This window comes from Diaphorina citri, unplaced genomic scaffold (genome assembly GCF_000475195.1).
Source record: "Diaphorina citri unplaced genomic scaffold, Diaci psyllid genome assembly version 1.1 scaffold1, whole genome shotgun sequence".
NCBI classification, from domain to species: domain Eukaryota; kingdom Metazoa; phylum Arthropoda; class Insecta; order Hemiptera; family Psyllidae; genus Diaphorina; species Diaphorina citri.
The window spans coordinates 480,181-504,327 of record NW_007377440.1 but is presented as its reverse complement, the minus strand read 5'-3'; the positions used below and the strand labels follow the sequence as shown (position 1 = coordinate 504,327).

The window sequence follows — 24,147 nt, the reverse complement described above, 5'->3', positions numbered from 1 at the left end:
AATAATCATAATATAGTTTTTTGGTTTTGACAAGTAAAAAAATGTAAAATTTGGCTTAATATAATTAGAATTAGAAACTAGTAAAATAATAGGAAAGTATTAGTAAATAGGTACGTATAAAAAATACCACTATTTTCACTATTGTAATTTTTAGGTGTACTCGAAATTTGATTCTTCGACTAAAATCACTAATTCCACTATGTTCCGTTTCTAGAGCAGGTAAATAAATTAACCAAGTATATTTTCTGGTGTACCTAATTTTAGTTGGTATGTAGAACTATCGATTTGACATAAATCAGCGCAATGTGCTTTTCAAACTTACCCTGCATTACCTATGTCACATTGCAATCAAGATCCTTTCTAAACTCTACAGGAACTTTTCGGGTCCTCTTTTTCTGTATGATTGTATAAATTTACGTGAATTCCTCACGAAGTACATTATACCTACCTATCTAAAACTTTATGACTAAGTTACACTCGGACATGACAAATAACATTCTAAACATTCTACAACAATATCTCACTGGAATCATTACAAAAGTAATGAAATCATTAAAAAACAATGGAATAATGGCACAGACACAAACAGACTGCATTTCTAAGAACAAAACCTAGTCAATTTCTAAGTGAGTAAAAATCCCCAACACTGCACTGACCAACTTGGTTCAGCGAATACCTTTTGGCGAATAAAATCAATGGATGTGCCTGCTACGACACAGACCACATGAGTCTAATGTAGCAGTTGTTTCATTGCTACGAAATAAAAACAGCGGTGAAACACTCTTTTTTTTACTCCTGATTACCTCTATTTTCCTTCCTACCCGGGCCACTGGCCATCTACTCTATTTTCCTAGCTGGTTCTCTATTTTTATCTTGTTCTCTATTTGTTCTTGCCAATAACCCGTTCCCTAGTATCTTCTCTAGCCGAAGAAGGAGAGTGTCTGGATCGCCTAGATCGTTTTATTTTCGCAATACTGTCTTCTCCAAATACATCACCAGTTCTAAGGGCCGATATTAGATCGTCGAATTCCCCCTTGACGCTACCGTTGCTTATCACTACTCCATTCTCTTTGGCACCCTGCTTTCGATCTGTGGTCCGCTTCTTCATCTGAAATAGGAGAGGAAATTTACAAATCATGAAAAAGATCAAGAATATGTCAAGTTTTGACTCGAATTGCTGCACATTTATCTGAGAAATGGAAGAAAACTTTTGGGCACCCAGTTCTCCATTTTATTTCCATCTCAATGAGATTGAAAGGCACTAGGACGATGATCTGATCTATTCCACGGGAAGATGGGCCCATTAGTCTGGGAGCTAGACCCCGTTTTATTAATAGACTGATAGTGGATGTCACCAATGACTTAATGAGAGATTTCACTAATGGGAGAATATTTAATACCTATTCCAAAAAGGAGTTAATAATAATCAAAAAGGAGTTTTAAATTATCCAAAAAGGAGTTTTTAAAAACTCCTTTTTGTGTCATTAAAAATTCTCCCATTAGTGAAATCCCTGATTACGTTATTGGTGAAACCCACCATAACGGTCCTATTTTAGGCTCTCTCACCTCAGCATCTTGTCTTGCCCGCTTCTCTTCCTCCTCCCTCCTCCTCTTCATGTTCTCATTGTCCAGTTTAGCCTCGTTCAGAGTTGTAAGGAATGTGTCGAAGATAACGAAGAAGTCTTCAGGTTGAATGGAAGAGTTGTCCTCCCCGAAAAGCCGGACTGCTCTATCAAACTGAAAAAAAGAAGGAAGTTTTGAAATACATGTGGAAGGAAATGAATCAAGCGTGCCGGGAGGCGCGCGAACGTCAAGAGTGCGAAGCGCCGCTCGGCCTATATTAACAGGAAATAGAGTTTCATTTTTTAACTTTACAGGTATTAAAACTTAACCAAGTAGATTCATCCACTTGGAGAGTCGAGAGTTTGAGACCGAGAGTACGAGTATAATGGTTCGAATTTCAGCAATTATTCTAGATAAAAAAAAAAAAAAAAAAAAAATATTCACGAATTTCCACAATTTTTTTAAAAAAAAAAAAAAAAAAAAAAAAAAATATTCAGAAGAAAAACCAATATTACTTCAAAATTGATTTTCAACAAATTAATTCTTTTCCTTGTTTATTATTTCAGTACTGTCTTACCCTAGTCTTCATATCTTGAAACAGGTCTTCGATCTCGGACAGTCGACAGGTAGCAGACGTAAGGAACTCCTTCATAACAGGCAAAAACCGATCCCCAGGGACCAAAGGTTGCACCCTCTGGAACTCAATTTCCCGGGACACCTCTTTCAAATTGTTCCTCAATTGAGTCATATCATTTTCAAGCTCTTTCATGGACACTTTGGAAGCCTCCTTGACGTGGCAAAGGTCTTCTTCTAATTTGAGAACCTCTTTGAACCTCTTCTCTGCCAGTTCAACCTGAAAGGTGCAGAATTAAAAATATAACTATGACAAGTTGAAGGGGGATATTTATTTCATTAGACGAACTAAACTTGATCTAATGTGTAAAATTAAATTGAGCTTCACAATTTCTCTCTATCGCCCTTTTCTAGTGATGAATCTTAAATCTTAGGGCTTTAGATTTCGTCCAAATTCGCTCAAACTTAGCACAGAGATTCGATAAATTATGTAGATCAAAAAACGTCCCTGGGCCTCGTTTCCACAAGGTACGGTTCGGCCGTTATCCTGGCTAAGGTTGTTCCGGGCCAAAGGCCGGGTCTTGAGAAATGTACTGTTCGACCACTATTTATGGGGACCAAATACTTACCAGATAATGCAGTAGCGTGACTCCGCGGGAGGATGATGATTTGGTGTCCACTAGTTTATTGAGGGAGGTAAGACGGAATCCGGAAGCATTGCCCCGGGCACCTTTATTCATATAATTGCCTGTGGAATACATGAAGTGGGAACTAGTAAGAGCTCGTCCAAAAGTAGACAATAGCAATAGATTCTTCCCAAAGGAAATGTGAAATATTGGAAAAGTTGTGGCGGAGAAAGTTATTATACTTCCCAAGAAGATTATCTTGAAGGAAAGTAATCCCTTCATTTGATCCAAACCAGAAGAATCTCAACTTACTGTGGTCTACGCTTCCATACTCAGCCGCTCATCCCTTCCAAGATTTCTTGATTTGTTGCCCCCATCATTCTTGTCTCCTCTAAGTAGTTATGCAATGTGCCAAACTTGTTCAATGTGAATTACTGATTTTCAAAAGATTGAATTTTGAAAGTTATCTTTGTATGTTTTTCTAAACTTATAAGTATGGATTGTGCCTATAATGACCACCAAATAAAGGTTTATTTATATTTATTTATTTATTTATTTGTGTAAGAATAACAGAGATTTCTCACTTACCTAAAGCGAGTACTAATTCAAGCAATTTCCTTAGTCTCCTAGATCGAGTCACTTCTCGCGAAGCTTCCATCACGGATTTTATCTTGGGTTCTATGTCACTAATCCAGAAATGAAACCGTTTCTTATAATGGAGACACCTTAGCCTTTGCTCGTAATGGGGGATCCTGAGGGATGAAAAGAACCAATTAAATCATTGTAACAATTAATCACGGTTAGGTACTTGACACCCCAACCTAGAAAGCAGGGGGTTCAATCCCAGCCAATGCAGGGATTTTGAAAAAAAAAAAAAAAATAAAAATAAAAAAAAAAAAAAAAAAAAATAAAAATAAAAAAAAAAAAAATACCCATAATAACTTTGACGTAGGGCTGAAAAGTTCCTTTAGTCCCTTTTAGGAACTTTTTTGCCCCACATTGCGTCGCTTCGGCCCATAAAAAAGAAGAAAAAGAAATGGAAATTTAGAAATTTTACAGCATTATCAGAGCTCCTGTAAGGGTTAGGGTGTAGGAAATACCTTAGTTTTCAATGGTAAGCTGAGTAAGCATATTTCTTTCATTTGACTTCCCCCATCAAATACTCTTTTCTCTTTGGGACGAGGACTCTGACTGTTATAGTTTTCTTTAAAGGGGGAAAAGGGGCAAATGTAAAACCTCTCTTTAAACCCTTTTCTCTGGTAGAAACTCTTCTCCCTCTTCAGTACTCACTTGGAGATTTCATACAGGAACCTGTCAGCTCGTGCCAACGTCTCCGTGCTGTGTTCTTCTAGTAGTGCCGCCTCTTCGGTGTTGGGAGTAAATTTGAGTAGCTGCTCTAACATGTCGAGCGGAAGTTGATCTGCACTGTCCATGCTCAGGATGGCCCTGGGTACAGAAGAGGAAATTAGTGCCTTTTTGTACTCCGTGAGTAATATTTTGTACTGTAACAGTTAGACCCACTAACGTTCATTAAAGGGCGACAAAGGAACTTTTAAAAGTTAAAGGAAAGCCCTTTATTTTCAGAATTAGTTCAAATAAGGCATTAATAGAACTTGATTCGTTAATTGGATTATTGCTATGTTAGTTGGATGATAAGAAAAATTAAATAACCTACCTAATCCAAAATAAATAGGTTCTCCACCCAAAATGACCTTACCTAATTGTTGAACTACAAGGTAGAAACCCAAAATCAGCAATTTCACAAAATCCAAGTTTAACTTACTTCGATATTTCTTCGTCAGTCATCTTGAGTTTGGAGAGGAGAATTGTGCAGTTCTGCGCTCGCCTTCCGTCTATCACAGATAAGATTTTGCTTTTGCTGATCTTGCCTAGCTTCGTGAGGTCTTCCACTGAACCATCAGCCTGAAAGGGAAAGCAGTAAGGATTTATTTTGATGGACGAAGAATAGGACAAGTTTTCTTTTTACATCAATAAAGTATCATGAACTTTTCTTTATCTGCTGGCCCGTCCCTAAAAAAAGGCCCAACAAACGAGGAATCATCGAGTAACATCAAAAATCTACGGGTCCATGTAATATGTCTTTAAATGCCTTGACGACAGCGGGTACCACTGCAGGGGTACCAATTAAACTGGCAGTCTTCCAAAAGAAGGAACTTGCCTGGATTAATTTAGTCTCTTCTATGAATCAATTAATGAAAACTCACCGGAACTCCGTTCTTCTGATAGGCACAGAACAGTTTATCCACCACCTCCAGTTCCATACTGGCGTACAATTTGCTTTCATCCAGCTCAGTCCAGATTGTACCGTTCACCTGGACAGATACATTGGGAAAATAAGGCCGGGGTCTTCAAAGTGAGTTTACATTCGGTTTGAGTTTAACTCGCGGATTATGCAAACCGATTATTTTTTAAAATTTCAAAAATAGGCAATCAGATTGCTTAATCCGAGATTAAAACTTAAACCGAGTTCCGGGGCCACTAAACTCACTTAGTGGCCCGGAGCTAAGAGGACTGTTTCAAAGGGAGAAAAGTCTTCATGCTAATTCAATTACCTATTCACCCAACCTGATGTAGGTACCTGATCTACAAGTACGAACGTCACTACTTCGGACGGACGGAAGTTCTTAAGATTAGTGCAATTTTTACCTCCAAAGTGTTAAGATAAATGGACAGCATTAATCAGAAAGGAACCATCCAAAGGGGGAATTGCCTTATTTACTACGAAATCTTTTCAAATTGAACTTTGAAAGACCAACATAAGCGATCAATGCAAAAAGATTCCTTTCTATTGAAGTAGCCTCACCTTGGTATCAGGCAACTTGGCCCAGTTGAAAGATTTCAGAGGGGCAGAAGCAGGGGGCACATTCTTGACTTCAACTTTGAACGTGGGGGCTGCCGGCATCGGACAAGGGGGCGGGGGCAGGTTAGGTACGGGAGATCGGAAGAGCGTCGGGGGGGGGGGGGAGGAGGTAGAGAGGCGGGAGGGGGAGGAGGAGGAATGCAGGAACTAGGCGCTTCGGGTTTGCGGGGACTTGAGGGCTCTTCCCGTCCTCCAGAACGGCTTAACCCAACAGCCTGAAAATAAAATGAAATTGTCGTCAAAATTCTTTTCAATCTAGCACAAATATTTTTTCCAAATCTACCCTGTTTCATTATGAATTTGGTGGAGACGCCTAAGCCACCAAAATGTGATTGTTGCAATTCTGTAGGTAGGTACATTTCTTTTTATTTGTTTGTGAATTTATGACATTCTTTGCTTCAAGTTCATTAACAATATTGCGACATTTTGTAACTTTTCTCTCCATTTATCCAATTTAGGACAAACATTTTCGAACTAAACAAAACATATCTAACTGTTTATAATATTTCCCGACATTGTTGTTTCCATCTCTTACCTTTGTATCATCTGGTACACTTCCACTGTTGATGAGATTCTCCAGTCTCTTTCTCTCGTCCTGTTCAAAGTCTGCCCTGTGTTTCAGTTCGGATATTCGATCTTCCAGCTCTGCCACCTTCTGTTTCGCTTCTAAGTGGCCCGCTGTTTCTTTCTCCAGACGATCCTTGATTCGACTTAGACTCTCATCTAAATCTTCCTGAAAAGGGAAAAAAATCAAGGCTCGTTTAAGCTTTTGAAATTTGAGGGTTTTTAAGGTGTCAAAAATTCGGGGTTCTTGTGAAATTTTCCTAAAAAATCGAGGTTTTTTCATTAGAATCCATTCTGTATTGGGAGTGACAACTATAGGACCATACTCGTAAGTAGTATTTGTCAAGTAACCAAGATTCAACTCACAAAGGGTGAAAAGTAATATCCTACAAAGGCTAGCTCCTTTAGTTAGTCCATAATCCATGGTCTGCTCCCTCGTATGAAGACCCTCCCTTCTTTTTTGTTCGGACAAAATAGCACCCTCAGTTGACACGGACTTACCTTTTCCTGAGTCTTTTGATCCAGCTCCTGCTCTTTCTTGGCCAATCTGTTAGAGAGGTCCACATTCTCCATCTCCAACTCGTCCGCCTTCTTTTTGGCAGCAACAATTTCCTCTTCCTGAAAGTTGAAGAAAACATCGAAATTTGTTGAAATAAAAGGATGTAATTTTTTCGGGCAAAAGTAGGTAGCTCTATTTAATGTAGTGTGGAGTGCTGGAATCGACATTATTTTGAATAATAGTGAGAAGAAACTTTGGCTTTCTATTAAAATGTGTGATGATTATTAAAATTCAAATGTCCCCAAAGCTGGCTTTCTAATATCCTCAAACTTCCCATGTGATGCGGAAAGTAAGAAGGATGATTTTCTTCACTCTATTATTACATTACATTGAAATGGGGGTCTTTTCTGACGAAATTCCCGTGTGGGGAGTACAGTATGTAGGACTATTGCACCCTATTATACTCTGCCGTCACTTACCTTAGCCAGAAGATGTACAACTTTCTTGACATTGATCTTGAGTAGAATATGATCGTAGTCCTCCCCAGTTTCGGTTTGAAGGGTGAGTTGTTGGGCAAGACGATCCAGGAGAAGCCAATGTTGGGGGTGACAGCCAAATTCCACTATGAGGAAGAAGAGTAAAAAAGTAAATCATAGTTTGAACTTAATCTTATTAAAAGGTCTTCCTTTGTCTAAATTACATATTTTATGTCAAGAGTCCCTTTACACCAGCAATAAGCTACTCCTAATAACTGTCAAATTTTCGTAGTACGTCAAGGATCCATACCATACCAAAAAAAAAAGTCCATAAATCGGCAGGGATTGAACCCACGCCCTCTTTTTTACCCACCAGGCGAGTGTCTTCACCATTACACCTTGAATGCAAGTAGTATTATAGTGCTTTTAACTGTGGTACTTAGTTTTAAAGCCTTTTTGAAGGCAAAAATCTCTGGAAACTTACATGGTAGAAGAATACAGTGATGTAGAAGAGATAAGAAGTGAGGATAGGCTGCAGTATGTCCTAGCTTTCGTCTGAGGATGTTGAACATTGAAGTTGCACTTTTCGTTTCAATGTGATCCTGGAAAAGAGGTGATTAAATTTAACTTTGAGTCAAACATTTCCGTCTTATACTGGGATGAAAAGAGTACGAGAGGTAAAATTGGCACGTGGACTAAAAATGTTAATTTTAGTCCTCCAAACAGTCCATTTTCAACCACCAAGACGACACGTATCAAAGGGTTCAAACTTACCGTTTCATACTTTCTAGCCAGCTCACTTTCATCTTCATGCCTCAGCATTTCAAAGAAATCCAAGTGCCTGAAAAAGAAATGAAAACACATTTAAATAAATTAATAGGCAGTAAAAATATAAAGGTAAAGGTATTTATACTTACTCTATAGGTTCTAACTCAATGAAAACAAATACAAGAAATCGCAACACAAAGGGTGAATATTTTTTTTATTTAGATTTATGAAAATGGCAAATTTGTTTAAGCTAATTAGTAGGTATCTAATGCTTAAATTAGCTAAATTATTGTTAAAATCACCTGTCGAGCGTTTCATTTTCATGAGTCCGGAGCTTGTCTATGATTGGCTGAATTCCCAGCATGATCACTTCATATCTCAAATGCAGTCGAAATTCCAGACTATGCTGTCCAGGTCCGTAGCTAAGGACAGCGTTGAGGAAAGACATAAGGGCCGTTTTGATACTGACATCGGTGCGATAGATCCCTGTGCTTTTGTCCAAGTCGTTGACTATACCCTATAAGGGAAGAAAATAGATGTTAGAGTGATTCTATTCACAAGAATTTTCATTCTATTCACAGGTACTTATCTACCTACCTACCTAATGTTATTATAACTGTGGTCAACTTATACACTTGTAACTTCTACAAAAGATTGAGATTGGATGTTGTAATCTTGTAATTCACAAACAAATGCCTTAGAGTTTTCGGATTTCCAACAAGTCCCGAATAAATATTCAAGGTATGTACTTTCATCTTGTAAACTAAAATATCACTCTTCACAAGGGACCATTTACCATATCCGGATGGAAGATTTGATGCCCATAAAATACTATTTATGTACCTACCCATCTACCCAATCACCCATATTTTATTTTATAACAAGGATTCTTTATCCTGACACTCCCTAAGTCCTCAGTCCTCAACTCAGCGCTCACCTGAAATCGACTCCGTTCATTGCAGAACCTCTGATAGTGGGACATAGCATCCAGAACTTTCTTGTGACCTCCAGGAATCAGGCACACGGCTCCCAGGATTTCCAGGACGGCTATTTTGGTTTTGATATTCTCTGTGCTGAGGGATTGCGCAATGATGTCGATGGCACCAGGATAGCCTAGCACGTGGGATCTGCCCGTCTGTGAAGAGAAAATGCTTCGTTTATAGGGACTCTTTATTGTATTTAGTCTTGATATAGAGACTTTTCAGTCTAGGAATAGTGCGACTATAGAGACTTGTAGTCTTGATATAGAGACTTTTCACTACCAGCATACGTCCCTATGCTGGTAGTGAAAAAGTAATCATTTTTTTAATGAGAAGACTTTGAACTACTTTAAAAATGTTGAAAAAGTGTCGTGTATAATATAAGCTAACGAAACTTTTGATTTCTTATAGGTTTTGTATATACCCTGACTAGTCCGGTATTATCATACTAACCAATTGTCCCTAAGGTTTCGTTTCCGGTGGCAGCTTTGCCAACTCTTTACAAATAGATACGAGTAACTCTAACTGTTCATACTTACCGAATTGTTCATCAACGCCTTGATACATCCTATGATAGAACTATGCAGCGAAGTTTGTCCAGAATAGTGGTCCAAGTTTTTCAGATACTCCAGAAGCGTTAGAAGGCCTTCACATTCAATAAACCTGAGTACAAAACTGTGTGGCTGAGTTCTGAGTGCGGTTCTGAGGGAATCGAGAATTCTGGTTCGGGATTTTATTTCGGTGTCATCATGCTCGGTAAGGGGACTCTGGAATAATGGGAACCAAACAGGATATTATTAATTGATTAATTTCGAGTTTTACCACCGTGGCTTGTCTCAGGATTGAGTTTAATCCGAGGTTGACCTGGCAATGAAGTATAGGGTTTTTGGGCCTTCAACATGTGTTGTGATTTTAATCACAAAGAGCATAATTATGTGCCTCTAATATTACGTGAATTGATTTCAAATCAGGATAACGATTTGTTATAAAATCATTAGTATAAAAACAGATTTATCCTTTTTTGCGAAGATCAGGTGGGTTATAAATATAAGAAGTCAAAACTTACAGATTTGAAGTTGCGAAGTTGTTCGATGTACTGTTCGGGATTATCCGGGGCATCCGTAGTAGAGGTTTGGTCCTGAAATATAGAGTAGATCAAATTTAGAGTCAAATAAAAATAGGTAATAAATGATAATTAATTATTAACTAAGTGCCCCAGTGGAAAATAAATAAAAAGCTCTACAAATAAATAAAATATGTAGTCAGCAAAACATTCAATTTATTACTAGCGTATTGCATACTTATATTTAATTTTCAGGGGTTCATATAAATTTCACTCGCAAAATTTTCTCTGGGAACATCAGCCAAACTTACCTATAAGGTTCAAAAGTAAGTATGTACCTGCCTTATATCTAATTAGGTAAAGAAGAAGAAGAAGAAAAAGAAGAAGAAGAAGAAAAAGAAGAAGAAGAAGAAGAAGAAGAAGAAAAGATTATCAAAAACTCACCATTTTCCGACTGCAATAAATCTGCCATTTCTTCTCATCAGGAAGGCTGAGCATGGCCGCTTTATTTGGCGCAGTGAGATCCAGCTCTTCCTGAAATGGGTACAAAGCAAAATGTCCATTCAAATGCGTACAAACCAAAATGTCCATTCAAATGGGTACAAAGCAAAATGTCAATTCAAATGGGTACAAACCCAAATGTCCATTCAAATGGGTACAAACCAAAATGTCCATTCAAATGGGTACAAACCCAAATGTCCATTCAAATGGGTACAAACCAAAATGTCCATTCAAATGGGTACAAACCAAAATGTCCATTCAAATGGGTACAAAGCGAAATGTCCATTCAAATGAAAAAAAAAAGAAGAGAAAAAAGGCACAATAACCACTCAAATGAAGAACATAAATAATAACTACCCTAGATAATTTTTCCATTTTATGCTTCCACTTTGGTAACTCTCCTATAAAATATACGAGTCCTTGTTTAGACTGGCAGGATGAACGGACTTTTGAGTTCCATTCGGGCAGGATAAAGATTTCCACTCTAGGTACATTAAATTTCGAACCAACTGTAACCACCGGAAAAAGCCCAGAAAAATGTGGCTGGTTGTTCAATTTTTCTAAAGGAGTGTCCACACATAGTCGACCCCCCGCCGTCGATCAATCGATGAGGTGAATCTATGTTGTTGAGGCAGTGTACGGTTTCAGTCAATGTCGATTGACGGCGTCGACTATGCGTGCACACAGCTTTAGGTACTCCTTACCACAAGCTCCTCAAACATGGTGTTGAGCTCATTGGTGGGTGGTATGGGAAGGGTGGGCGTGAAAGTAACCAGGGCAGGAGTACCAGCATTGTCCACCATACAGTAGGTAATCTCTGGCGGCTCGTCATCCTAGAAAAACGAAATTATGAAAGTATAAGAAATGAAAGAGGATTGCAACTAACCCTTTTTGAGTGGTTTGATAGAAGGAACTGTAAAAACTGAGATCTTATCATCCCAAAATCGAAGAGAGAAGGAGGGCACAATAGGTGAAAACCAGGAGTTCCCAGAACATACTCTACCAGTTCAGGATGAATTTCAGCCCGTGTGAGAATTGAATTCACCACTCTGAGATTATAAAAGGTAGGCGTGCTACTAAGTTAACGAGTCTGGCAAAAATAAATCTTTAAACAGCTGGTAAACAAGCAAAATATTCCGGCTATAGAAACATCTAAACACCAGCAATATTGTATGGGAAAATGGAAAGCAAATTCCAATGTCATACATCAACACGTTTGATCTTTGTCACTAAGGATTTTTTAATTTGATTTAGAATTGAAAACTCTTTCGGAGAAGATCAGTAGATTAATGGAATAATTAAGAAGGGTTGATGCAACCTTTATTTAGGTTTAGAATTTGTATCTCCTGATGATCCCTTCTGATGGATGTACCTAACCTCCTTTTTGTTGAAAATTACTGTTGATATCTATTTTTTTTTTTTTTTTTTTTTTTTTTTTTTAAGGAAATATAATACATTCAAAATACATCCATGTGAAATCAAAACAGATTAAATGCATTATTCATATCAATTAAAATAAACCTGTGATTAATTGATAACCCATAACCCTCTCTCGCACCCGCGCATATAAGGAGCAGTAGAAAAAATTATTTGAACATGAATTCTTTTTAGGCACTTCATGATGGTAGTTGTAGAAACAATTGTTATTTATGGGGATCCTGTTGTTCTAGAGTGCTACGTCAGCTGAGTTCATTCCTTTTGAGCCCATGGTAGCGCCCATGCTACCACTTTTCAGGCGCCCAGAATAATTTTATGCAATTGAAATAAATTGTTGAAACCTATTCAGATGTCTTATTTGTACCCTTTTCTATAAGAATAATGAAAAACTTACCTTCAAATAGGTACTCAAAATTAATGTAAAATGTTCACATTTATGGACTCATGGCAGAAAACAGGCCCCTCTCGAAATTTTCAAAGTCTGGTTTGTTTACAAATAAATAATACAAATAAAAAGTGATACCTATGTGAAGTTAGCGCTGAAATTTTCAGCGAAGTGGATAAAGAACCTTTCACACTATGCTCGTAAATCAACAAAATAATACTGGGTGCCCTAGAAAAAATTACGAAATTCGCCAAGTTTTGGTAGCGCGTATGCTACCATCACGGGCGCGAGAGGGATAACAATAGAAACTAATAAATTTTGTATAATTCTATTCTATTATATCCCATCTTATTCTATTCTATTACCTGCAAACATCCGCACCAGCCTTTCTTGCCTCGGTTGGGCATTTTTGATTTCATAAACTTGGTTTGATGAAAGATTTTCTTATTCACATGTGTTCATAATTTTTCTTCGAATCCATTGACACTGTGGTTATGGTGGCCTGAAAGAAGACAGCAAATTAGACAATACTTATTTTAAACTCAATCAACATTATGTTGTTGACAATATTGTAGGTTTTATTGAAGCAGGTACGATCGCGATCCAGGATATTATTATCGATCCAGGATTAGATATTCAACTCAATCCCGAGAAAATCCAAGGTGGTAGTCTCCAGCCTTGTTTGAGTTTGATTTTTCTTAAACTTTTTTATTAGAAGTTTGTTGCATAAGTAACCTATCAAGCTCCCAAAGACACTTTATACTTAAAATTGGTAATAGAAGGTAACTAATGAAAATCCAAGAATCTACACAATGCTAAAACTCAAAGAACAATGTTGCAAATAATGCAATAAGTATTTCCGAAAGGGTATAAAGTTTTGCTAGGTAAGAGATTGCAAAGTGCTCCCACACTACCATTCGAGGATATTCGCCTTTGACATTTTCTTACCTGAGCTATCTCATGACATTTTAACTTGAACCTGTCAAAGCGCAAACACAACTCCGTCAAAAGATTGGGACGAATCCTTGAAGACATATTAGACCAGATAGCTTATCACAGAGGACAAACTCTGACTGACACTGTCGCCAAATTAATGCATATCATGAGGAAACAATTGAACTTTCAAAATGTCTCTTACTCTTACTCATCATTTTTATAAGAAATAATAAATTACATTACGTAGATGTACTCAAAATATTACGAAATAATTCTGACGACACTCGTATCTAAAGTGATAGACGCTAAATTACACGTTTTGGCGAAATAGGCAAATTCTTCCAGACTCCAAAAATTATGCACTTTAAGCTTGGTAGGCACAAGTTAATTACAAACAACTACCGTGATGAACTTTGAAAAATATTAAAAAAATCTATAAAAACATTGAAATTGAGAAATATTATATTGCAGAACACTTCCTATCACATTACTATCACGAGGGGTTTTGGTACAGAGCACCCTAGCTCAGAGCTACAAACAACTGAATGAACAGAACAGACTTCGAAAAACAGAAAGCCAGACCGCTTGATATTTTGTCGAACCATATGGGAAGTGTATACAAGGGGGTAGAAAGGTTTTTTCGTCAATTAAAACGCGTGCGCGGGGGCTCCCCTAGTAGATTTTTGAATTGAGAAGACTTTCGGAGGGTGGTTTTTAATATAAAATCTCTCACTCTCAAATACCTATCTACCTTCTCGTATGATATTCCTGAGCACATTTCACGTGTTAGCTAAATTCCCTTTAGGGATGAGCAAATTTTCGATGGTCAGTTTTTAGTGCCAAAACACGTTTTGAGGTCCCTAGAGCCTAAATACAAAGTTTCAGCCATTGGTCCATGTGTATGTCTGTCTGTCTGTAAACAAGATATCTCAAGAACGGCAAGAGCTAGAGACCCTGAATCAGCCAGCAGCACGCGCTACCCGTCCAGATACCAACCGCGCAAAACGTTACTTAACATGAGTGTTCCATTGACTTGCTGAATTCAACGCGCTGTTTCCACTGGCTAGGTATATTAGGTACCTATTAGAACGAACAGTCACCATCAATCTTAAATACAGCTTACCCAGGTACAGGATATTTACTCGTTAAATTTTGGGCTCAATGGGTTAAAAAATATTATACGCAGCAATAAAATTTCACTTCCAAAATTCGACGCATTTTGGAAACGGTTATCAGTATTTCAGTGGCGGGGTTGTAGTTTTTCCTGGGGGACACATTCCTATTGGGGATTGAACATGAACAACTTCCCGTGGTGCACTCAGCCTCGTGAGGACGATCGAGTAGCTACTTTAATCGAGTAGCGACCAGTGGCGGCATTACCAGTATAAAACAATTGATGAATGAGAATTAATGGTAAAGGAGGCACTTATGCGACAGGTTTTTCTTCTTCTTCTTCTTCTTCCTCTTCTTCTTCTTCTTCTTTCATTCACTTACCTACTTACCTACCCACGTGAAGAAAAACTACAACCTACCCCACTGGTAATTCTAAGAAGCTTGATTTTTTTTTAATGCTCCTCCTTGATTTCGAATTTAACAATGCACTAGAAAAAAAAAAATAAAAAAATCACTAAATCATCAAAAGTACCACACGAAAAAAAGAAATTCAGTAAAGCTTCAAAAGTAGCACACGAAAAAAAGAAATTCAGCAAAAATCAAAACTACCACACGCCACTGGTGCGTACAAGGAAAATCAGAATATAAAAATGGAATTTGTGGGAAAGTAAAATTTGAAAGTTTCTCAGGCACCCTTGCTAGGTACCTGCTGAATTTGGTCTAAAGCCGACTCCACACTTTTCGATATGCAATTTTTTGGTTCTTGTCGATTATGAAAATTCTCAACTTCAAGGTTGCATGAATTTGTTGGTTCTTTTTATTTATCTATTAAAAGTCAGTACCAGGCAGATACCAGTGAAGATCGAGGGAAAGGGAGAGATAACATTTTGTTAGATAAGATGAACTACAGAGCTGAGTGCCTACTCGGTAAATGTTTTTGATAAAAAATTAATTAGGTAATCATGATTAGTTAATGATAAAATATCGTCAGAAATAGGAGAGAGGGAGGTAGAGAGAAAGGCCTACACAAGTTATGAGGGCAAAACTTGGTGAAATCGCGGATGGTCTCTCTTTTTCTCTCCTTTAATTTACATAACATTTTACCCCCATAGATGTTTAGGGAAGTAGGAAGGTAGGCAGGTATATTATTACCTAAGAGGTACCTAGAATAGGAATCATCCTCCGAAACTGGTGGTGGAGGGGATGACTTTGCACCTATTATATTCTGGTGTTCTTGGACAGAAATAAATCAGTTGCGCTTACTTGGGTGATGTTTCAAAGTCATAGAGCAGAAAAAATGAGGACCAACGGAATTTTTCTTTTACTTCTACGACTTCTAGATCCCGAGATAAATCGTCATAAGCAGGAAAAATGAGGACCAACGGAATTTTTCTTTTTCTTCTACGACTTCTAGATCCCGAGATAAATCCATTTTGCCGGTAAATCGTGAACTTTGACGTCACGGCATACGCTCCCGTAGGCGATGACGTCACATCAAATGTCCCGAGCAAATCTCCCTCGCAGGCAACGCATTAATGTGTTGGTAGGCGATGACGTCACATCAAATGTTTCAAGCGAAGCTCCTTCGCAGGCAACACATTAATGTGTTTGTGCGCATACGTTTCTGCGCGTTTCTTTTTGCTCCTCCGCGAGCGTGCTTGCATACTGGCGCTACCTAACGGACGAAAAAAACAACTGCGTAAAGTCTGACGTCACACATCTTTGAACTCTTTCATTAGAACGGAGAATTAAAATGAATTTTCGACCTTTTACGGTTATATTTTCGGAGTTTTGACCTCAGATTTGGATTTTTCCCAACTTTTTACATAGGAATCGACCATTTATTTATAATTTTTACCCATTTGCAACTGCTCCATTGGACTAATGGGATAAAATTATATTTCGGTCTAATGGGTTAAAAGTCATATTTTCGGTCTCCCAAGAGTTAGTCTCTCCCAAGAGTTATCACTGATACATTTTTCAACAAATCAAAAACACGCAAACAAAAATACTGAAATTCCGAGGAAAAACACGTATAATGAACATGTGGCATTTTTTTTCGACAATTTTTCCGAAAAAGTCTGGAGTCGGCTTGAATCATACGATATCATGGCTAGCCAATCAGAATCGAGGAAAAGGTCTACGTGACAAACTTTGGCTTTCTACGCACTTCGAATCTGCTAGCAAGTTCAGTTCCAGTCAAGCAGTCGGTTCGGTCAGTCACTTTGCAAAGTGTTAGTTTTTCAACTTGTGATTTTTTTTAGCCAACTTATAATTTTGCATTAGAGTAAAACGTAAGGATGAAAATTCAATTTAAATTCAATACTTTTTCTCGTTTTTTTCGTTCGTTTCGCAGTGTGGTGCTTTCGGGCTCATACCCCATCAGTGTGGTATGTAATGTTAGGTAGTAAGTAGGTACTTGGTCTTTACAAGATGGGCTCACACCCCATCAGTGTGGTATGTAATGATAGGTAGTAAGTAGGTACGTGGTCTTTACATGATGGGCTCATACCCTATCAGTGTGGTGTGTAATGTTAGGTAGTAAGTAGGTACGTGGTCTTTACAAGATGGGCTCATACCCCATCAGTGTGGTGTGTAATATTAGGTAGTAAGTAGGTACGTGGTCTTTACAAGATGGGCTCATACCCCATCAGTGTGGTGTGTAATATTAGGTAGTAAGTAGGTACGTGGTCTTTACAAGATGGGCTCATACCCCATCAGTGTGGTGTGTAATATTAGGTAGTAAGTAGGTACGTGGTCTTTACAAGATGGGCTCATACCCCATCAGTGTGGTGTGTAATATTAGGTAGTAAGTAGGTACGTGGTCTTTACAAGATGGGCTCATACCCCATCAGTGTGGTATGTAATGTTAGGTAGTAAGTAGGTACTTGGTCTTTACAAGATGGGCTCACACCCCATCAGTGTGGTATGTAATGATAGGTAGTAAGTAGGTACGTGGTCTTTACATGATGGGCTCATACCCTATCAGTGTGGTGTGTAATGTTAGGTAGTAAGTAGGTACGTGGTCTTTACAAGATGGGCTCATACCCCATCAGTGTGGTGTGTAATATTAGGTAGTAAGTAGGTACGTGGTCTTTACAAGATGGGCTCATACCCCATCAGTGTGGTGTGTAATATTAGGTAGTAAGTAGGTACGTGGTCTTTACAAGATGGGCTCATACCCCATCAGTGTGGTGTGTAATATTAGGTAGTAAGTAGGTACGTGGTCTTTACAAGATGGGCTCATACCCCATCAGTGTGGTGTGTAATATTAGGTAGTAAGTAGGTACGTGGTCTTTACAAGATGGGCTCATACCCCATCAGTGTGGTATGTAATGTTAGGTAGTAAGTAGGTACTTGGTCTTTACAAGATGGGCTCACACCCCATCAGTGTGGTATGTAATGATAGGTAGTAAGTAGGTACGTGGTCTTTACATGATGGGCTCATACCCTATCAGTGTGGTGTGTAATGTTAGGTAGTAAGTAGGTACGTGGTCTTTACAAGATGGGCTCATACCCCATCAGTGTGGTATGTAATAATAGGTAAAGTAGATAGATCCTCCCTTTGTTGCCTTTTTAATACAGGATGGGTTCGAACCCCAGATTGTGATAATGGGATTTCCTCCGTTGAATAGTTTTAGGAAAGCACTGGGCTCAAACCCCAGGAATGGCTGACGGTACCTGCAAATGGGCGAGTAGGTATATGTTTTAGGAATTATAGGAGTCCCTGTCAGTAGACACCATTTTTCTATAATTAAATTAATATAAAAATAAATAATTAATAAATCTTTTAATTTTTTATCTCTAAATTAAAATAAAAAATATTTTTTTTTTGTAATTTTTGCTCTAATTAAATTTTATATATATTTTTTTTTTTTTCCTTTTTCAATTTTTTTTCGATAAAAGTGAAAAGTGCAGTGATTTGTGAGTGCCAAGTATCCTGGAGGATACTGACCAGGATTAAGGATTACCATGGAATCATCGGACTGGATAAACAGTAGGATAAATGTTTGGTGGTGGGTGTGTGTATGGCCTTCATTTAACTTGGAGTTATATCCAAGTTAAATGCTTTTTTTTTTCGAGGAGAATGTTTGTGAGAGGTTTTGCAGTTGTTGGGTTTACTCGTATGTATCTTTGAGAAGGTTTATTAGGAGAAGTCATTTTGCAATGGTCCTTCTTCAATAGACCTTCTCATTTGTGTGTTGAACTAATCCACTTTCTCTTTCAGGTTCTGTAGGGCTTGTAGGGACTCGTTAGGGCTTTGTAGGATTTTGTAGGATGTTACTAATCCATTTTCTTTTTCAGGTTTTTTTGGTATTCCATTTGCTTTCAATTTGTTACAAATTGAGAGTATTTGGGATACTGGTAAATTATGTGTTTTTGTGTTCTACATGCGAGTAAACCCAATATGATTAATTGTGAGAAAAGTGACAAGGAAGTGTGAAGCTCAAGCACTTTGAGCATTGGGAGGGGAATAGGTAGACTAAGTCCTTGATGTTATAACTCCCCTCACATGGTCAATATTACTGCCAATAATTTCAGTATTATAAATAATGGTTTCTCTTGCAGGTGGGAAATGGACACAATACTTGGGATACTTAGGGGGTTAGGTGTCTTTGTCGGGGCAGTGGCAAAAAAAAAGGACACTACCTATTATCAGGACTGGGTGGGGGGTGGGGGTTTCTCTTGCAGGTGGGAAATGGACACAATACTTGGGATACTTAGGGGGTTAGGTGTCTTTGTCGGGGCAGTGGCAAAAAAAAAGGACACTACCTATTATCAGGACTGTGGGGGGGGTGGGGGTTTCTCTTGCAGGTGGGAAATGGACACAATACTTGGGATACTTAGGGGGTTAGGCATGACTATCAGCTGGTTGAGGGTAATGAACTCATGACTATCAGCTGGTTGAGGGTAATGAACTCATGACTATCAGCTTGTTGAGGGTAAAAAAAAAAAAAAAAAAAAAAAAAAAAAACGAGGAGCACGTGGTCTTGGAAATATGGTGGCCTAAATCTGCCACGTGGTATGAAAATTAGGTAATGGGGTTGAGGAAATGCAGTCATTCCAGATAGGTCTTCCTGATTATTTAAGTATTAGTACATAAGTCATGATCTTTACAAGGTAGTGTAAGTAAAATTAAGTACATAGTAAGTAACACGTGGTAAAGATGGGCTCATACCCCATCAGTGTGGTGTGTAATATTAGGTAGTAAGTAGGGACATGGTCTATACAAGATGGGCTCATACCCCATCAGTGTGGTGTGTAATATTAGGTAGTAAGTAGGTACGTGGTCTTTACAAGATGGGCTCATACCCCATCAGTGTGGTGTGTAATATTAGGTAGTAAGTAGGTACGTGGTCTTTACAAGATGGGCTCATACCCCATCAGTGTGGTATGTAATGTTAGGTAGTAAGTAGGTACTTGGTCTTTACAAGATGGGCTCACACCCCATCAGTGTGGTATGTAATGATAGGTAGTAAGTAGGTACGTGGTCTTTACATGATGGGCTCATACCCTATCAGTGTGGTGTGTAATGTTAGGTAGTAAGTAGGTACGTGGTCTTTACAAGATGGGCTCATACCCCATCAGTGTGGTATGTAATAATAGGTAAAGTAGATAGATCCTCCCTTTGTTGCCTTTTTAATACAGGATGGGTTCGAACCCCAGATTGTGATAATGGGATTTCCTCCGTTGAATAGTTTTAGGAAAGCACTGGGCTCAAACCCCAGGAATGGCTGACGGTACCTGCAAATGGGCGAGTAGGTATATGTTTTAGGAATTATAGGAGTCCCTGTCAGTAGACACCATTTTTCTATTATCAGCTGGTTGAGGGTAATGAACTCATGACTATCAGCTGGTTGAGGGTGATGAATTCATGATCATCAGCTGGTTGAGGGTGATGAACTCATGACTATCAGCTAGTTGAGGGTGATGAACTCATGACTATCAGCTGGTTGAGGGTAATGAACTCATGACTATCAGCTGGTTGAGGGTGATGAATTCATGATCATCAGCTGGTTGAGGGTGATGAATTCGTGACAACCCATCGTCTGTCTGAGAGTCATGGACAAAAAGGGGTATAGGATTTTGGGGAGGGAGAGAGGAGACTGTACTAATGATAAAAGTGCTTTCTCTTTCAGATCTGTTGCCATTAGAGCTCAGTTATTGCAGCTGTTTTACAGCAGTAGTAACGAGTTAAAAATCCTTGGGTATTCAGGATGGAGTAGATTAGAGTAGTCCAATTCTATCGGAAAAAAAGCCTAGATGGTAAGTATCCTATTATTACAATTGAATGAACTACTGTTTCTGTTTGGTCCAGGGTAAATTTTACGATTGTATTCTATCAATGTGTTATTCTACTTTCCAGATGACGTCGGTGCCAAATGCCTCTCTGGATACATCTGTATGCAAGGACGACCTTTCCACAATGCCAAGCAGAAGAGGAACTTTAACCCGGGCGATCGTTCTCAATGCTGATCTGCAGCAGTCAGGACCCCTGAGCATCACCTCGACAGGATAAAACAGCAGGATAAATGTTTGGTGGCGGGTGTATCGAGGAGAATTTGTGTGAGAGTATTTGAAGTTGGGTTTACTCGTGTGTACCTATTATTGAGGACATCTATTGGAAAAGGGCCATTTCAGAGTGGAAAACCAGAAAATGGCCCCCCTTCCGTAGACCTTCTCATTTGTGTTTTTTGTGTTAAACTAATCCCTTTTCTCTTTCAGGTTGTGTAGGGCTTGTAGGGACTTGTTAGGGCCTGTAGGGACTTGTTAGGGCTTTTGTAGGATGTCACTAATCCATTTTCTTTTTCAGGTTTTGTGTTGTACATGCGAGTAATCCCAACATGATTAAAATGTGAGAAAAGTGACGAGAGAGTGTGAGGCTCAAACACTGTGAGCATTGGGTGGGATAAGTAGGTACTTGGCGTTATAACTCCCCTCACAAGGTCAATATTAGTGACAATATTTTCGATATTAATACCTAATATTGTCCTATGACGGGGGTATAACACGGTACCTTCACTGCCTATATTGGCAGGACAGAGTGGGGGGTTTCTCTTTCAGGTTACTACTGTCTGGGTTCACAGTTGACTGACAGAGGTACTTGAAGCATCCTGTCAGGCCATTGATAACCCAGATATTAGTGGCGGTTGTTCTAAACTTCTGTAGAACGCACTATACTCTTGCAAAAGGTAAAATGCTATTATACAGTACGTTGTAAACAGCTGTCCTAGTCTGCCCTTGAGATGGTTGAAAACGTAGTTCATCTACTAGTTTACATTTCGGGCTATGGCTAGCTGATGAGGTCTAATGAGGCCGAAACAGCTGTTTTCAAATCGTCATACTAAGGTGTTCATGGATACAACATTCTAAGGTGTTCATGGATGAACTAAACTTTCTTTAAAATCTTTTGTTCACAGATGCTGAATGTGTCCAAAATGGAGGTAACGTTTTCAATCCGGATCATCTTTGTTGAGGTGACTACTCCGCATTGTCAATCTGTATATTCATCACTTTGGATAGGTAGGTATATTGATCACTTTGAACACGTGGATCATTATGCATGCGATAGACGTAAGAAGTATCTTAATTTTTGAGTCCTTTTATTTTGAACTTAGTTAATATTTCCCTAAAAAAGCCCATGTTAAAAGAAGCATAGACAAACTGGGAATTTAGCTCTACTAGCGATAATGCGTTAGAGGTTAGAGTTCATGTTATTATACCTATTATTTATGGGGTAAGAACGTTTGACGGAAGATCCTTATCACTGTAAAAGTATCCTTGGAAATATTTCTTATCAGCTTATCACTTAAAAGGGTTGAAGAATACTAATGTGGTAAATCCTTTCTAATCTTCCTATTCACCATATTGTTATTTGTGGGGCAACCACAAGGGGGCAACCCTTTATTCAGCCTTCTCGCCACAATGATTTCAGATCTACTAAGAATTCGAGTGCTATTTTGAACTGTTATTTACGACTTTGTCATGCTACCATCAATCACTCCCCATCTCAATAGAAAACAATAAAGGCACACTCACATAAACATCATTATAAGGAAGGAGGTATTATTAAACAGCGAGCAGAGATATAAACATTCTAGAACTCACACAGTATCGCAGATCGCAGTAGATGTCATTCATTCACTGATTGATGTGATAACAATTTTACGAAATACAGTGAATAGCTCATTCTCTGGACCATTCTGTAACTGTCAAACGAATCAAATAATTCTGGTAGTTAGCATTAGGACTTGTGTCTTACTGTTCTATTTGGTTCCATTCTACTATCGCTACATCACCCATTCCCAAATTTAACACTTTGGCTATTTAGGTCTATCAATCCAATTCTAAAACAAAATGTCATATGGGTGGTACCTACCCTAACCTCAAATATAGCCAGCACAAACTAGCTACCTGTAGGTACACAAACATGAACTAAATTCAAGCCTTTTGCATAAAGTTGCTCTACAAATTTTCATGAGACCAAAATATTCTGTTTCTTATTCTGACATTAGGTAAATCACTAGGTAAGTGTTTGATACCACAACTTACCTTTCATGCTATCATTCACTGTTCAAATTCCAAATTGCATTCCAATAGACTACAAGTAAACTGTAATGAGCTTTCTAACACGGAGTCTTGGTTAATTTTCCATATTTTTTATTCAAAGGTCCCCAGAAAGGACGCACCTTGTTTATAAACACAAGCAGGTGTAACCTGTACACTATTTCTAAAAATACGTTTACGTTGAAGGTACCTAATCTAGGTAGGTCAGTAAAAATTACTTATCAGGAAAGAAAAAAAAAAATATTTTATAAATAATTTTAACTACCTATTTGTAAACTATTTTTAATACATATTACACTTCTTTATTAAATAAAGCTGTGCACAAGACACGAAAAGCTAACAAATTGGTTTCGCAGGAATTTTGTTTACTAAAAATTATTTCGAACTCAATTCAATTCGAAACGGAATAGATTCTGCGTGTTGCACAGGGTCGATACTTTCGACCTATTCTATCCTCGCGTCACTTGATATCAAGTCGACGTACAAAAGTTCAAAAGTAATCACTCGACAATGGATTCGACCCTTGGGCGCGAGGCACACTAGTCAAACGCGTTTCATGAAACGCAAAACCCGATTTTCAAGTTTGATGAAACGTAAAAGTCGAGTTTCACGTAATCCGTAGTTACATAAAGCTGTGTCCACACAGTCGAAGCCGTCGATCGACGTATCTCTGAATCTATGTTGTCGAGGCAGTGTGCGGTTTCAGTCGACGTCAATGGACGGCGTTGACTATGTGTGAACACAGCTTAAGATCACAGAGAAGTTTCATGAAACCGGGTTTCAACAAAGTGGCGTGATGTATGTACTATTGAAACTCGCCTAGTGAAACGCATTTCTCCAGTGTGCACTGCCCCTTAGTTCAATCAAATTGACTCCTCTTATAGCCCATTCCTATTTGTCGTGAGTTTCATCCGATTTTTTTCCAAATGTCCTGTAGGCAAAGCAATTTAAATGAGTGTTCCCACTACACACGACACACTTTTTTCCGAACAAGTGAGAACGGTCCTTTAGCCATCGCATCCGCGTTATCATATTTTTCCCTCAAAGGGACTGAAGAGACTGACATTTTAACCCGGTGTAACTTTTGTGTGGAGAAATTTCGTGCTTAAGCTCGCAAATAATCTTTTCCAAAGACAATAACTTTCTTCTCACCCTGCCCGTACACTAATACTTGACTGTAGACATTGTATGGGGATTGTTAGACGGGTTATTTT

General features: G+C 38.4%; 1 protein-coding gene across 1 annotated transcript; it reads right to left on the bottom strand.

Moving 5' to 3' along the window:
- Positions 1–132: 132 nt before the first annotated feature.
- On the bottom strand, positions 133–23,151 carry LOC103512909 (disheveled-associated activator of morphogenesis 1). The gene is given in 23 exon segments (XM_026820770.1): positions 133–1,108; positions 1,567–1,737; positions 2,141–2,416; positions 2,766–2,884; positions 3,351–3,514; positions 4,053–4,208; positions 4,546–4,685; positions 4,988–5,095; positions 5,587–5,733; positions 5,736–5,858; positions 6,179–6,376; positions 6,709–6,825; positions 7,186–7,328; positions 7,667–7,784; positions 7,957–8,023; positions 8,253–8,467; positions 8,888–9,085; positions 9,470–9,697; positions 9,997–10,068; positions 10,438–10,527; positions 11,199–11,327; positions 12,682–12,818; positions 22,919–23,151. Coding segments are annotated over 22 exon segments (3,261 nt in total). The 5' UTR covers positions 12,736–12,818; positions 22,919–23,151; the 3' UTR covers positions 133–880.
- Between the last annotated feature and the right edge of the window lie 996 nt (positions 23,152–24,147).